Source organism: Cetorhinus maximus, chromosome 24 (assembly GCF_964194155.1).
Source record: "Cetorhinus maximus chromosome 24, sCetMax3.hap1.1, whole genome shotgun sequence".
Lineage (NCBI taxonomy): Eukaryota > Metazoa > Chordata > Chondrichthyes > Lamniformes > Cetorhinidae > Cetorhinus > Cetorhinus maximus.
In genome coordinates this window covers 45,214,640-45,231,317 of record NC_135902.1, presented here as the reverse complement: position 1 = coordinate 45,231,317, position 16,678 = coordinate 45,214,640, and the positions used below count along the sequence as shown (strand labels likewise).

General features: G+C 43.6%; 1 protein-coding gene across 2 annotated transcripts in view; it reads left to right on the top strand.

Moving 5' to 3' along the window:
* Window positions 1-16,678, top strand: part of pgs1 (phosphatidylglycerophosphate synthase 1) — a 61,560-nt gene that overhangs the window by 44,181 nt on the left and 701 nt on the right. For both annotated transcript variants that reach the window (XM_078571142.1, XM_078571141.1), the window contains 2 exons: window positions 4,258-4,406; window positions 6,021-6,165. In XM_078571142.1, coding sequence (XP_078427268.1) covers window positions 4,258-4,406; window positions 6,021-6,140 — 269 coding nt within the window. In that variant the 3' untranslated portion in view covers window positions 6,141-6,165. The remainder of the gene's footprint in view (window positions 1-4,257; window positions 4,407-6,020; window positions 6,166-16,678) is intronic.

Below are 16,678 nucleotides of genomic sequence, written 5' to 3'. Positions count from 1 at the left end.
AACTGCACTGGGAAAATAGGTTTAAAGGTAAGACAGTAGAGAAGGTGGTAGACATTTAAGGAGATATTTCATAACTCTCAACAAAAATATAGTCTTTCTTAATGGAATTTCAGAAGGATGCACCTTGTGGCTAATTAAGGAAGTTAAGGATAGTATCAAATTAAAAGAAAAAATATACAATGCTACAAAGATTAGTGGTGGCCAGAAGACTGAGGAAATTTTAGAAACCAGCAAAATATGGCTTAAAAAATAATGGAGGGAGAATTGGAGCATGAGTGAACACTAGAAAGAAATATAAAAACAGAGAGTAAAAGCTTCCAAAAGTATATAAAAAGGAAGAGAGTGATGACAGTGAACATTGGTCCCTTGGAGGGCAAGACTGGGGAATTGATAATGGGAAACAAGGAAATGGCAGGGATTTACAAGTATTTTGTATCTGTCTTTACAGTAGAAGACACAAAAAGCATCCTAATAGTGGTAGAAAATCAGACAGCAAAAGGAAGAAAGAAACATAAAACAATCATTATCGTGAGAGAAAATGAACTAGGAAAACTAATGGGACTGTAGGCTGACAAAGCCCCTGGACCTGCTGGCCTTCATTGTAGAATCTTAAAGGAAGTGGCTGCAGATATGGTAGATATGGTTGTAATCTTATGAAATTCCCTAGATTCTGTAAAGGTTCCAACAGATTGGAAAGCTGCAAATGTAACACCACTATTCAAGAAAGGAAGGAGACTGCAGTAAATGATAGCCAGTTAGTCTAATATCTATCATTAGTAAAAAGCTAGAATCCATTATTAAGGAGGCAGTAGCAGGACATTTAGAAAATCAGTACAATCAGGCAGAGTCAACATGGTTTTGTGAAAGAGAAATTTATTAAAGAACTTTGAGGATGCAACAAGTAGGGTGGATAAAGTGGAAGCAGCAGATATAGAGTATTTGGAGAAGAAGATCAGAACTCATGGTTTTGGGGGTGATATATTAGCATGGATTGGGGATTGTCTAACTAACAGGAAACAGAATTGGGGATAAATGGGCCATTTTCAGGTTGGCAGTCTGTAACTACTGGAGTGCTGCAGGGATCACTGCTGGGGCCTCAACTATTAACAACCTATATTAATGACTTGGTTGAAGGGACTGCCTGTATTGTAGCCAAATTTGCTGATTATACAAGAATAGGTAGGGTAGCTAGTTGTGAGACAGTTACAAAGAATCTGCAAAGGGACATAGATAGTTAAGTGAATGGGCAAAAATGTGGCAGATGGAGTATAATGTGAGAAAATGCGAGGTTGTCCACTTTGGCAGGAAGAATACAAAAGCAGAGTATTATTTAAAGGGGGAAGACTGCAGAATGCTGCAAGGTTGTCCTTGTACATGAATCATGAAAAGTCAGCATGCAGGCACAGCAAGTAATTAGAAAAGCAGAATGTTGGCATTTATTGTAAGGGGAAAGAGTATAAATGTAGAGAAGTCTTGCTACAACTGTACAGGACATTGGTGAGAACACACTTGGAGTACTGTGTTGAGTGTTAGTCACCTTACTTAAGGAGGGACATACTTGTATTGGAGGCAGTCAAGAGAAGATTCACTAGGCAGATTCCTGGGATGAAGGGGTTGTCTTATGAGGCAAGGTTGAGCAGGAAGACTGAGAGATGATCTTATTGAAACATGTAATATTCTAAAAGGGTGAAGAGACATATCAGGATGCATCATGGAATTACCCAGGCTTGGGCAAGTTGCGGATATAAGTTTTTAAAAGTGCTTGCAGTAAAAAAAATTAGAATGAATATGACCTTGAATGAGTAGCCTTTGGGTCAGTCTATGATAAAGCTAAAGGAAGGATAAAATAAGTTGATGAATGGTCTATGAGTTATACTTTAATAAACTGATAACTTGACTTCAGGATCAAGATATGCAGATGGCTAGGCACAGAGGCAAAATATCAGGGTAGATGAGCAAATTTAATGTTGTGGAATGAACTGTGAACAACATTTGTGTTAAAGGTCAGGTCATTCCGTGATTGTTTTACAAATTCCTCCATAACTGTGGAGATGGTGAACATATCATTCCGTGTTTATGATGTAAACTCAATTGGAATTAAGGATGTAACAATTAGATGTACAAGATAAGAACATTGTGAGTAAATGATGAGTTATCCCAAAGATGATATGTATAACCAACAGAAACTGTGTAACTTTGAATTGCATTCTGAAAGAGCATTTCCCATGTGTGCACACTTGTACTGAATAAAACTGCTGCTGCTTTTTACTTACAGTTGACTCTGTGTCGAGTGCCTTTTAGATACTGCACAACAGGGGTTTGACAGGGTAGATGCTGAGAGGATATTTCCCCTCATGGAGGAATCTAGAACTAGGGGGCACAGTTTCAAAATATGGAGTCTCCCATTTAAGACAGAGATGAGGAGGAATTTCTTCTCTGAGAGTCGTTAGTATTTGGAATTTTCTTCCCCAGTGAGCAATGGAGTCTGCATCATTGAATATATTCAAAGCTGGTTAGACATATTTTGGATTGACAAGCGAGTCGAGGGTTACAGGGCAGGGGGGCAGGCTGGCAGGAAAGTGGAGTTGAGGCCACTTCAGATTGGCCATATTCTTATTGACTGGCAAAACAGGCTGGAGGGGCCTAGCAGCCTATACCTGCCCTTATTTCTTATGTTCTTACGACCCAATACCTGTTTGCTTTGGCTGAAGGCTCTCTGTATTGGTCATGAACCTTGAACGATTTGTACACAATAACGTCTAGATTTTTTTTCTCAGCCATCTTCAGTGTTGTTCCCGTTGGTCCTCCTCCCTTACCTCACATTACATTTGTTGATTTGTTGAGATTGTTTAGCATATTTCCCTAGCAAGTCTAATCTGCTTTACAGAAGATTCTATCCCTGTACAGTTTTAACATTCATAATCTGCAATCTTACTAACCATACCCCCAGCACCATTGTCAGGTTGCCAATGAAAACAGTCAGCATAAATGGGCTTAACATCTATCCATCACTGTGGGACTCCGTGAGTAACCTGCCCCCAAGTTGATCGCAACTATTGATTTGCTTGTGGGATTGGAGTCAATTCCCAATTCATTGTATCAAATTCACACTGATATCATAAAATTCTACCATGTGAATAGCCTACTGTGAGACACCTCATCGTCTTTTTGAAAATCCAAGTAAACAGTGTCACCTGGATTACCCTTATCCATTAACCTAGTAACCTTCACAATAAACCTCCAACATGTTTGTAATTTCTAAACTATTTTCCCAGAAGCTGCACTGAGCATCTTTTATGACCCCTTCCCTTTCTCAGCAATCATAAAAATCATTTCTTTTCAATGATCGATGTCAGATTGATGAACTTTTAGTGCATTCGCTCTGATCTTTGAACTTGAAGTTCAGTATAGTTTGAGATTTCCTATTCTATCTATGATGGCATCATTATCTATTTTAATATTTATAATGTCATTGTTTACAGTACATAGCACAATTAGCAATTGAGCTTCATCCACATGAATATAGATTGATGTAAAATAATCACTTAACAGCTCTGCTAGGGAACCTGTTTGAATCTGGCCTAAATTGTCTTTTAGTGGCCCTGTAATATCTTTGGTCGTCTGACTCCTGAATAGCTGAAAAAAACTTTTGCCACCACATTTGTGCACTGTTTCTTTTCCAAACACCTCTTAGCTTCTTTAATAGCTGATTTTGTCTCTATTAATTCTGTGAGATATTTGTCCCTGTTGTCCCGTGAGTTAAATTCCTTAAGCCTGTGAAATTGCCTTTTGCTTAGGTGCAATTTATCACTGCACATTTCTTGTTAGCCATAATGGTTTTGTTTTGCCACTTCTAACCATTGAAAAATAAATGACTAACTTCTTTTAGAATGGTTTTGAAAACATCCCTAGTACAAAAAATCAAAAATACTTTCAAGTTACTATAACTTTAGAACTGCATTGTTTTACTTTGAGCTCTCAGCCAATAAATGGGAGAATATGCACTTTGGTGCTCTCAAGCATTAAGCCTAAATTTGTTATTTGTGTGTGTTGAAGGGTATATTACAATCTTATGAAGTGTTCTCTACCATGTTCTATATAGAGGCTCCTAGTTTCAGAAGAGATTTCTTATTCAGATAATATATTTAACATTTAACACTATTAGCTGTGATGCATTACAGTAAGAATGAATAGTGTGGTGGTTTTTCCTCATCTAAGATATGGGGCTGGTTTTCATTATTACCCTTTTCTCTGTAGGTCTGTGGTATTATCTGTCAGGAAGCAAGTGGCCTTGCCTAACTTTAATTGGCTCTCCTAACTTTGGATACAGATCCGTGCACAGAGACCTAGAGGCTCAGCTAGCAATTGTCACAGAAAACCTCAAGTTACAGCAGCAATTACAGCAGGTCAGTGGTGAATTGGTGAACTTAAAAAGGAAGAAAACTTTCATTGTGTTTTTTGTTCTGTAATCGCAAAACAATTATTTACATCCATTTTACATAAAGGGGAAAGTTTTCCACTTTAGTGCTCCTGATGCAAAGCTTCACATACCAGCAGTACTTAGAATGAAATTTTCCCCAATCTTAGAACTGGATAGATTATTTGTCATTTTCTTATTGGTGTTTCTCAGCCAGAAGGAACCAAGCTGAGCTAGAGGCTGATAAGCTGTGTTACTGCTTGCATTTACAAATACCCATATTTATGCCTTCCCTACTCCAGCACAAAGTTAATTGGCATTATAACCAAGGCTGCCTGCTCACATTGCTCATGAAATACTGTCTTCACTAAGTCTTTTAGTGTTATGTAAGTCTGAATTGAAGGAATAATCTGCATTACTGCCTGCAATAAATACAGAGTAATTCGTTCCCTGGTTGCTTGCTCAATCTCCCCACGCAAATAGCTCTTGTCAACAAATGAACCTTGATACTGATGCATAATATACCTTGCTTAAATGCCCTCAACTGTCTCAGTGTTTCAGTGTTCTTTTCAAGTGCTACATGGATTGTAAGTCATAGATTTAAGCTGTCCCATTTAAACCCAGTTTTAACTAGAAAATAGGGGAAAAATACTTCCTTGAATCAGAGCTTAGAAGCCCATCCAGCCTTACTGGTGCATGTGCGGGTGTAGACTTCCTTAAACTATCTACTCTAATTGTATTCCCTGCTTTTTCATTCTACCATTTTAATATATTTCAAGTGTTTATCTAATTGGCTTTTAAATGATGTGACATTGCTTTCAATAGCTGTTTGTGACAAAGCACTTCATCCCCAACAATCTTTCATGTACAGGGCAAAATCATTCTAATCTCCCCTTTAAACTTCTAACACCAATTCTGAGATTTTGACCCCTTGTTAATAATTTGCATATAGCAGAAATATTGTTAAATACATTGTTGACCTCTAATGTTTTCTGCTCTAGTGATACTTTACCATGCTCCCTTGGATAATTCTGTAGATCTTCCATTATTCTTTTTTAAATATAGAGAAAATACTTGTTGAACATCTTGTCCATTCTATTATTCCCTACAGTAGGTTTGCAGCCTTCATTTCTTACTGGTCCTACCCTTTCTTTAACTATCTTTTGTTAATATGCTTATAAAAGCTCTTGCTGTTACAACAGCAATTTTCATTTATATTGCAGCTTGAATATAGAAAAATGCTTCAAGGTGCTTCACAGTCATGAAGAATGGATGCTGCGATTAAGTGGGGTAACCAAAAGTTTGGTGAAGACATGGACTTTGAGGAGGATCCTAAAAGACGAGGAAGGTGGAAGGGCTTATGGAGGGAATTCCAGAGAGTGGAGCTTAGGTGGGCTAAAGGATTAAGGGAATGTACAAACGACAGGAGTTTGGGAAATTGTAGGACTGTTTACAGAGACGAGGTGCAGTTGAGACCGTGGAGAAATTTAAAGCCGAGGACAAGAATTTACAAATTTAAGTGTTGGGGTGCTGGGAGCCAATGTAGGTCAGCGAGTTGGAAGTGAGAAAAGAAAAATACTAAACTTGCGCCTATGTTTTCTAGGAACAAGAACATCTGTACTGCCTGTCAAGTGAGGTTTTGACTACTACATTTGACCAACCAAATAGACATGTGAAGCTCTGGGTGAAACTGGTAACTCCACTTATAAAGAACTTTTTTTAAAACCTAAAGGAACATCCCTCTTATTGTAAGTTCATTACAGCTCAACTAATACTTTTATTTTTGTACCTAAATTTATACTGCCAGCTTTGATTCACTACAAGCTTATGGATCCATGTATGGTCTCTACTGGCCTTAAGATCGTGTGTTTAAATGATTGGTTTCAGCTTCTTAACATCAAAACTCTTTTTTTACGAGTACCAAATTTTTGAGCAGAGGGAAATATCCTTATCAAGTAGTTGTTGATACATCTTTACCAACATCTAAAACGTTGTTATTGAAGACTGGTTGCAATGTTTTATCCCAGGACTGTTGAATGTCAGGCCAAGTAATTATGATGTGATGCATTTTATAACTATTAGTTACATTTTGAAGAAAATGGTAAGGTTGTAAAAATTAATTTGAGATACAGTAATGCTTCAGAATTATAGCTGTTTTTATTATTCTACTTCAAATTTGGTGATAAATTTGGGGATATTGGAGCGAATGCTAGATGGGAATTTGGTTAATTGTGTGCTTCCTGAACACTTCAGCTGATGGAACTGAAATAAATGTGTGAGAGTATAATTGATGAATGTATGCGAACGTATTGTTTAGCTTAGCATTTGACTGGGTAGGAACATTCAACAGTGGGCATTTACTAAGGGCCAAACAATTTGTTTCCTTTGAGGCTTATTGAATGGGTGAGTCAATGTCAGCTTGGATAAAAAATTGGCTTAAGGACAGAAAACAGCGAGTTGTGGTAAATGGTTGTTTCTCGCACTGGAGTATGGTAGATGGTGGTGTTCCCCAAGGATCAGTACCAGAACCACTGCTTTTTGATGTATATGAATGACTTGAATATTGGAATACAGAATAAAAACTCAAATTTGCAGATGATACCAAATTTGGAGGTGTGGCAAACAGCGTGAATGATTTCAATCGACTACAACAGGACATAGATTGGCTAGCAGAATGATCAGACAAGTGACAGATAGAATTTAATATAGAGAAGTGTGAGGTGATGCATTTTGGCAGATGGACAGGGAGCGGCAATATAGATTAATGGCACAGTTTGAAAGAGTGTGCAGGCACAAAAGGACCTGGGCTTTCATATGCATAATCTTTGAAGGTGGCAGGACATATTAAGAATAGTCAGCAAAGCATGTGGGATCTTGGGCTTCATTAATAGAGATATTGAGGACAAAAACAGGTGCTATATTATACTTTTATAAAGCTTTATTTACAATGGCTGCAATTGGTCCTGATCACCAGACTTTAGGAAGGATGTGAGCGTTCTTGACAGTGTGCAGAAGAGATTTACCAGCATCGTTCCACAGATGAGAAAATTTTAGTTACTAGGTTAGATTGGAGAAACTGGGGCTGTTTTCCTTGGAGCAAAGGAGAGTGAGGGGATATTTGATAGAGATGTAAAAGATCATGATAGGTTTATATAAGGTAAACCTTATAAAGTGGTCCCCATTAGTTGATGGTATAAGGACTAGGGGACACAGATTAAAGGTTTTGAGGAAGAGATACAGGAAGAACTGTTTTACACAGCAGTGGTGATGACAAGGAACTCGCTGTCTACCAAGGTGATTAAAGCGGAGACAATGGGCGGAATGGTCCCTGAATTGCACTAAGTGCGGTAGCGGGCATGAAAATCGGTGCTTTTCCCACCGGCCGCAATGTATCGTCCCCATCCCGCCTCATAACTCATGTATCCACATGAAACCCGCCGGATCGCTGGCGGGCGGCCTCTGATTCGCCCGCCCCGACATGACCTCACAGCTTCCTCACTCCGGGTGCCATATTTAAACAGCCACAGCGCACACAGTTCTCAATGCTTGCAGCCCAGGACAGCTCCATTGAAGAGATGGCCCCAAACCTAAGAATAGTGCTGCCCCCAGATTTAGTGATCCTTCACTTGAATGCCTGCTGGACGTCGTGAAGGCCCGCCGTGATGTCCTCTACCCCTGCTCTGGCTGCTGGAGGGGCATCACAAATCTGGCTTCAGAGGTGGTAGCAGCAGCGGTCAGTGCAAACACTGCCTAGAAGAGGTTGGCCATCCAGTATAGAAAGAGGTTGAATGATCTCATCTGTTCCGCCAGGGTAAGTCTACCATCTAATCACTCTCAACTCTCACACTCACAATGCCATCACATATCCATAGGGATCTCACTCACTGCCAGCTCAATGGACATCACCACTCACTCTCTCACATACGTCCTCATATCCCCATATGTCCTCATCCCCTCTGCTGATCTTGTCCTCATTCTGGCCATGGCTCCACAAAGTACCCACAAATGCCAGCCATCCTTCTCATCAGCCCTGCCATGTGTATTGCATACAGCCTCTCCATCGGTCTTTATGCAGCACAAGATCATGCACAATAAAAGGGAGAGGTCCCAGGCTAGGGGTGGTGTGTCGGAACTCAAGGTCCTTAGTGACTTTGAGATCAGAGCCATCGCGCTGGCTGGAGACGATATTGACCAGAGACAGGCAAGCACCCACATGAGGATCCTGCACCAGATCATACCTCGGTCAACCCTACTGTGAGTGTATTGTTCTGTGTGCTACTCAGCTACCATGCACTAATAATCCCCACTTTGCTAGGTACACCTGCCATGCGTCCGATGCCCTCAGGCAACCAGGGTACCGGCTCCAGCCCTGAGAGCACCTCGGGTGAGGACTCTGAGGACAGCACCTCAGAAAACATGTCACAGTGCTCACCCACACCCTCCACCAGTGCAGAGAGAGACACCTTGATGGGACCTAGATCTAGTGCAGGCTCAGGATCAGAATCTGGTGAGCACAGCACACAATCTGGACCACAGACGCAGGGACATCTGGGGTCGCCGGCACTCGGTGGATTGCTGGAGGCCACAATTCTGTCGAGTCTGAGTCATATAATGAGCCTCTGGACTCAGTCCTAAATCGGTTGCTGGAGCTGCAACGACAAGCATGCGAACATCAGGAAGGGATGTCAGCTGTACTCCTCAGATTGCAAGGGACAATGGAGGAGTCCATCCGCCTTCAGTCTGAGGTGATCGCACCGTCATGTCGATGCACTGAGGTCAACACTTTCAGAATGGCAGCCGCCATGGAAACTTTGGTTCAGGACATCAGTCCTGCACTGTTGCGCAGGCTGAACTCCATCACTGAAGCCATAGCTGGCCTCCAACAGTGCCATTGTGAGAGGGGTTCAGAGCAGCTTGACCTCACTCGAGCTGCCCCTTCTCAAGGAGTCAGCCAGGGTGCCTTGGGCACCCATAGGGAGGAGGACCAGCAGCGGCCATCCACCCAGCTGACTCCAGGAGTGTCCCACTGATCCAACTCCCCTCCCCCTGTGACCCCATCAGCTCCAGCTCCACAGGCTGAGAAGGGTGCACCTGCCCCACAGCAGGACACCCGAAGCAGGCTGGGGCCCCCCCAGGTCTCGTAGTCTCGGCCCTCCAGAGGATGCCCGCAGAGGTCATCACAAGCAACAGGGCATAGCAGTCAGCAGGCTGCCTCCACCCCTGCTGTGAACGTTGGGGAAGCATCAAGATGTAGCGGTAGGGTTAGGAAAAGTAATAAATATTAGGAGCGCAACAGTGGCACAGATGTTCACAACATGTATATAATGTGCACAATTGTACATAGAATATGACCCATTCCTCATCTCCTCGTGTGTTTGCCTCCTTTTTATTAAGAGCTGTGTTACAATCAATCAGGTGTCACACCATGGTCCCTCCCCAACTTGTTGCAGATGTCGCTCTCATGGGCATGTCTTATGTGTAGTCTGCCTACATTTCACCACAGTGCCTGGACGTTTTCATATCATTTCCGACATCAGTGATGCCTCATCCATGATGTTATCTGTGTTTGTGGAAGGCACATCATTCGCATGCTTTGCAGAGGCATCTCATTTTCACTCTTGGCTGTATGACATAGAGGCAGAGGTGTTCTCCCATGTATACATGATTGAATCGTGAAGGTGTGGTGGAAAGACAAAGGTGTAGTGCAAGAAGGACAGAAGTGTTTATGCATGGAGAAGGGTGATACGTCCTGGAACTCCATGCACTCTGTCATCTGCCAGGGCTTCCATGCTATGAGGCCACACTCTAAGGAATTGTGCATTCCTGTCTGGCAGCTGCACTTGCGACTTTCTGACAGTGCATCTAATAAGCTGAGCAATAAGTGCGAGCACCTTGCCACCGTAAGTCTATGAGACTCTGGCCCTCTCAGTCAAATTAGCATCCTGGCACTCACACCTACAGATCTGAATGTCTCTAACTATGTAGTTGTCTGTGTTGTAGCCACATGGCTCTTGATTCAATGTACGGATGCAGTGCTGTGCACATCCCCCTCACCCGACCACTGGGCGCGGTCACAAATGCTAATTCCAAATGGTCACGTGGTGGACCATGGATCCAGTGAGCATGATCAGGAACCGCCAGTCGTATCTTCAGACAGTGTTGATGGGAGAAATGGGGTATGAGCAATAAAGTACTGAAGCTTAAGTGTGCTCGATATTGGAAACTATGCGTGACCCTGAGGGCTTCTGGTGTCAGAGATTTTTCAATTCGCCAGGGCCAGCACTGCCCGTGAGGACACAATCACAATGTCTGTGGTAAAGAGGAAGTATGTTAATGGCTGGCATGCAATTATTCGAATGTCGTCATCCTCAGGTGGTCCACATCCATAGTAAGGGGAGAAAAATGAAGGCCACCATCCCTGAGTGAGAGTGCCAGATGTTAGTAGGTTTGAGACGAAGGTGACAGGGAGGATCGACTCATCTGTACATGGATTGAGACCTGCCAAACCTCCTCAGCTGCCTTGGCCCAAGTCTCACCCATCAGTTGCACCATCGCGGTTACTCAGAATGCGTAGTTGTGTTGCTGTACATGGATCGCCCTCAGGAGCGTAGTCCAGTTGAAAGCTACCACCTGCGAGTCCACTCACAATAGTGGATCAGCTCCTGCGTCATTTCGGCTGCTGTCACAACTGGGATGCTGCAGAAATGCTTGAAGAGTCAGCACCTTTGGACCATTGATGGCAACACGTTGATGGCCCTCCAGACAGCGCCTCATCTCAGTGAGGAAGCATGCTCCCAAGGCTTCATAAACCTTCAAAAGATAATGCCAAGGAGAGCCTGATGTGGAACTACTGACTCTCATTTTGAAGTGCATAGTTGAAAAGGTAGGAGTTGCAAAGTTCATGTTGGCCCCTCATGTAGGTCACTTGCCCAAGAGGGTGCTCACTCCATCTGGTCATCCTCCTCTTAGAATCTTGTGGCTATGAAGTCCTCCCGTGCATGCCTGCCTTGTCTGGACTATGCTATAGCCTCTTCATCTGCAGCATCGGCTTCCTTGACTTCATCGATATCATCCCCTTCAAAGTCCTCCTCATTGGAGGAGACGTGCAACTCCTCCATCTTGTCATCTGGCAAGTTGTCCCCCCTTCTGCAACACCAAGTTGTGTAGCGTGCAGCAAGTCACGATGATACGTGGCACCCTCTGGGTAGTGTACTGGAGTGCTTTGCCAGATCTTCCAGGCATTGGAATCCCATCTTCAGCATCCCTATGATGTGCTTGACCAATGTCCAGGTAGCGCCATGAGCCTCGTTGTAGCTTCTCTCTGCAGGAGTCTGAGGCCGTCGCATGGGGGTCATCAACCTCATCCTTCGCGGGTGACCTTTGTCCCTGACGTGCTAGTCCTGGATCCTGTGTGGTCCCTCAAGGACCTCTGGGATTTGCGATTTACTCAAGATATGAGTCGTGGGCACTTCCTGGATATCTGGCACAAACCTGCAGGATTTGTTTATTATGCTCACACACCAGCTGTACATTGAGTGAGTAGAAGCTTTTCCTGTTTATGTATTGTAGTGCCTGCTGCCAGGGAGCTTTGATAGCTGCATGAGTGCAGTTGATGGCACCCATACCTTTGGAAACCTGGAAATCTCTGCGAAGTCCAGTGCCCTGGCATCCTGGCGTACTTGATCTCTGTTGAAGTTGATGTAATTGTGGGCCTCAGCAAAAAGGGTGTCTGTGACCTCATGTATGCATTTGTACGTGGATGCTTGAGAGATCCCACAGAGGTCCTCAGTCGAGCCCTGGAAGGAGTCAGTGGCGTAGAAGTTGAGTGCAACTGTTACTTTCACAGCCTCTGGCAATGGATGTCCCCTGAGTCCATGTGGTGCCAATTCATGGAGAATGTGGCAAATGTGAGTTACCAGAGCCCTGGACATATGGAGGCATCGGTCACACCGGTTCTTGATCATCTGCAGATAAGACCGGCGACGTCTGTACACGACTCTAGCGAAGCACCTACGCATAGCGTTTCTGCTCTCCACATCCTCTGCATCCGGAGGGGGCCCTGCTGGGCCTTGGTCTTGAGGGTTTCGCTCATCCCTTTGGCAAGCCAGCCTGCTCCGTTGCAATCTTCTCCTCCTCCTCTCACCCCTGTCTGCTATTATGCAGGCAACAATGAACGCAAGCTCCATCTTTCTGGTGGCCTTTCTGCAGCATCAATGAGAAACATAGACAAGAATCAGGACTCATCTGTAATAATAATCTTCCTGTCGATGATTCATGAGCCATTGTGGGTTCATGGCCTTCATTCCCGTGTCGCCAACTACTCCCCACAGAAACTACCTACGATGCAGGGTTTGTGCCAAGGTGTACCCCATCCCCTAATCATGAGCAACTACTATGAGATTGCACTAACGTGTGCTGCTTTCAGCTAAGGCAATGGCATCCTCATACACAGCACTGTAATACTACAGTGTTTGGAATATGCATGAGTGTCATTTTTTAAACAGGCTATGCAATATGTTGAGGGCAGCTTGAGTCTTGTCTCCTGGGAACCGCCTGGCGCAACATGCTTCAAAAGCTTACCCAGGTGCCCAATTGCACTTCTTCATCGCTCTAGTGAAATGCCACCCTGTGAGCAAGGGGTTAAACCCAGGATAAAAGCAAAATACTGCGGATGCTGGAAATCCGAAACAAAAACAAAAATAGCAGGAAAAATTCAGCAGGTCTGACAGCATCTGCGGAGAGGAATACAGTCAACGTTTCGAGTCTGTATGACTCTTCATCAGAACCCAGTTCTGGTTAAACCCAGGAGATTGATTACTGCCCCTTTGCATAATTAGTGTCGCTTGAATGTGTACCATTGCTTGAGTTTGGTGATTCCCTGCACAATGTCATGGAGCAATCATGAATATCTCTCAGCTATGCCTGTCTGCTCATGTGGGAATGTGCAGTTCAGTTGGATGGCCCTTTAATCGTTCCCCCCACCACCAACATCCCCCCCACCTCCTCTACCCCCCCCAGTGCATTTTGCTGGCATTCAAAGTGCCTGCAGACCCACCAGCAGCACGGTTCGTTCTCATTATACATTTTATCTGCGCAGTTGCAGCAGGTAGGAAGATGGTGGTGCACTCTTACTGCCAGACCAACTTGGACCCTCCCTGTGCGAGTATGGAAACACAACCTCCCCCCCACAACCCTCTTAGATTGCTGAGGAAGTGAACGTTAAGATTACCCTCCCACATAGACCTCTCAGTCCTCCCCCTGTATCCCTTGATCCCGTTGTTCTTGTGGTGCATATCCGTTAGTTAGCCCATGGATATTCTGTGGTACAGGTGTCTATGCCCTGTGTCCACTCAGCCCTCAACATTGTGAGGTCATTTGCACTGTTAAAAATGTACCTCACACACACCCTGGGACTACCCCCCCCCCCCCCCCCCCCCCCCAATACCCCCTCGCCAAGGAAGTCCTTGCCCTGCAGCCTCCGAATTTGCCGGAAGTCGTCACCCCCCCCCCCCCCCCCCCCCCGCCCCGCCCCGGCAAGCAAACCCAAGCCCTGCAGCCATTGAAAAGACACCCCTGCCTTCCGCTGGTCTGGTGGGTTGAGACATTTGTGTTAGCCCCCCGAAACTGATGTGGTGCTGTCAGCAAAACCTGGCACTGAATACCATGAGCGCTGCCCGAAACAAGGTAGGCGAACGGTCTCAAATTGAGGAGTGAAGTGCAGGTTGCCAAGTGCACGTCACTTATGTACCATTGTGAAACACGTCGGTGTCATGCTGACGTGGCCTCATGATCCAGCGTGGGGAGATGATTCTGACAAGCAGGAGTTATAATTGCCTGCAAGTCTATGAAAATGACGTGAACATCGGGAAGTGTGACCCACCATTGATGACTGGTTTTATGGCCATATAAAACCGACTTTTGTGGTTTTGTGAGATTTTCCCCTCCCGTCCGCCGCAAAGGGGAGCGGAAAATCCTGGCCAATGATTTTAAAAGGAAATTGGATGGGTGCTTGAGGTAACAAACTTGCAGAGCTAAGGGGATAGGGCAGGGGAATAGGACTGACTGGATTACTCTAAAGAGAGCCAGCATGGACTCAATGGGCCGAATGGCCTCTTTCAGTGCCATAATGACTCTATGACAATGGTCCTGATACAGTGCTTTTTATAAACTTCTAGCAAGTGCTTTATTTGATCTCTAGAGAAGCTTATAAGCTTACGAGCATTTGCTCTTTCTAGCCATAGTGATACAAGCAATGTGCCACAAAAATGGCTAGTCAGTTACAATACCAAGAATACCTGAGCAACTTTGAATGCTTGTGCATTATTGCTGTGGATAAATGGGTCTAACAATTTAACCTTACTCTTAGTGGGAAATAACTTTTACACTCCCGTGCAGTTGTGTATTTGTTTTGGAAATAATTTGTATGTCAGGCCCTTACTGATGGGTATTTATTGGATGATGTCATGCCCTATCCTTCTGCCTTTCAGTTTTGAAAAGAAACAACAAATGGGAATGGCATTTTTTTGTTTGGAATGAGCACTGAGATGGTGGAGCAGATGTCTAAAACCCCATGTACAGCAAGTTCCAGGGTGCTGGCATTGGAAATCTGTCCGCCATGTCTTGTCTCTCCCTTTGTGCTTGATGAACATTTCCTTGGCAGCCTCTGGGATTGGTGGGGAGCTCTAGGCTTAAAAGGAAAAAGACCACACAAAGGAATTTGTAATTTCTGACCAGCCATTTTAGATCCTTCCACCATTTCAGGGAAATTTTCTTTTTTGGTTCTTTGCAACAGAGCCTCACTGGGAGCAGCCTGGCTGCTGCTTTTGAAGTCCTCATCTGGAGTAAGTACTTATTCGCAGGGTGTATTCAGGCCTGGCCCAATCCATTGAAAAGAAACTTAACTCAGAAATTGAATCAGGTTTAGCAAGTTTCAAATCAGGCATGTTTCAAATGTACATCATCTGGAGGGTTACAGGGAGGAAACCATCTCATGATATTGGATTTAATAGAATGCAGGCTTGAAGCCTATTTTCTTAAGTCCCCAACAAAATATTTGCATCCTTCTGGTGGGAGTATTAAGTGGATACATATTTGTTAACATTAGTTCTATTGATCACAACATCAGAAGCTGATACTATTGGATGGCCCATGGGGAATATAAAAGGACAGGAATATTATACCATGTATACTACATATTTTGCTGTTAAAGTGCAATATTGGGGCACAAAATTTCTCAAGGCATAATTCTTATACATCCCTCCAGTCCTCACCCCATCAAAGTTTGTGCAGACAGCAGGTGGACACCTTATTTGCATAGACAGGCACATCCCACTGAGGCCACATCATCTACTTTCAACAGTAGGAGAGGAATTTTCGCTGGACCTTCTAGCACCTGGTCCTCTTTGATTCCCTGATAACTGGGGCTAATCACCAAAATTTTTATTTTGGGAATACAGGCAGGATCTCAACTGAGCATCATGAATGGGAATTTCTGACTTAGCGAGTTCTTGCTCCCTGTCCTTCATTTATCTGGTAAGGAATGACTAGATGTTCTGCCCTTTACGAGACATTGAAAAAACCCTGGAAATGGCAGAGATCCAGCATAGCAAAGTCTTTAACTTTCCTGGAGGTTCTGTGGGTATCGTGAGTTAGAACATGATTTCTGAAATGTGAGAAATACTGGAACTTGATAATTTATAGGAATGCAAAAATGCCACTATGCCAATTACCGGTGTAGGTCACTTTTACTATTAACCGACTCAAACCTCTAAGGGATGTATCTAATAATAGTCATAGGGTCTGATGATCTGGAACAGCAGAATATTTGCTTAACACTACAAATTTCAGTTTAGTCCATATCCACCCATCTCCTTTTAAAGGTTAGATAACAATAGTAGCTCATCTTCATTTACTACCACTACTTTGTTTTTGGAGAAAATAGTTCTTCTTATGTCAGAACTGATGATTAACTCTTGTTGTGGGCATATGAACCTCTCTGCCCAACTTTCCAATTCCAGGGTGGTAAAGATGGAATTTTACTCTGCTGTGCCTTCAGTGATTAGCTCTGTTGTGAATTGAAGTTTGCTTATGTAAATATAGAAGTTGTGGACCATATTTTAATTGTTCAGGACAATGTCTGACTTGTTAACTACTTATTGAATTGTAAAAAGAGCAAGAAGACAAACTGCAACTGATATTACAAAGTCTAAACTTTCAAAGCTTTCCATGAACCTCCCCTTTTGCATTATATCTGTTTGAATA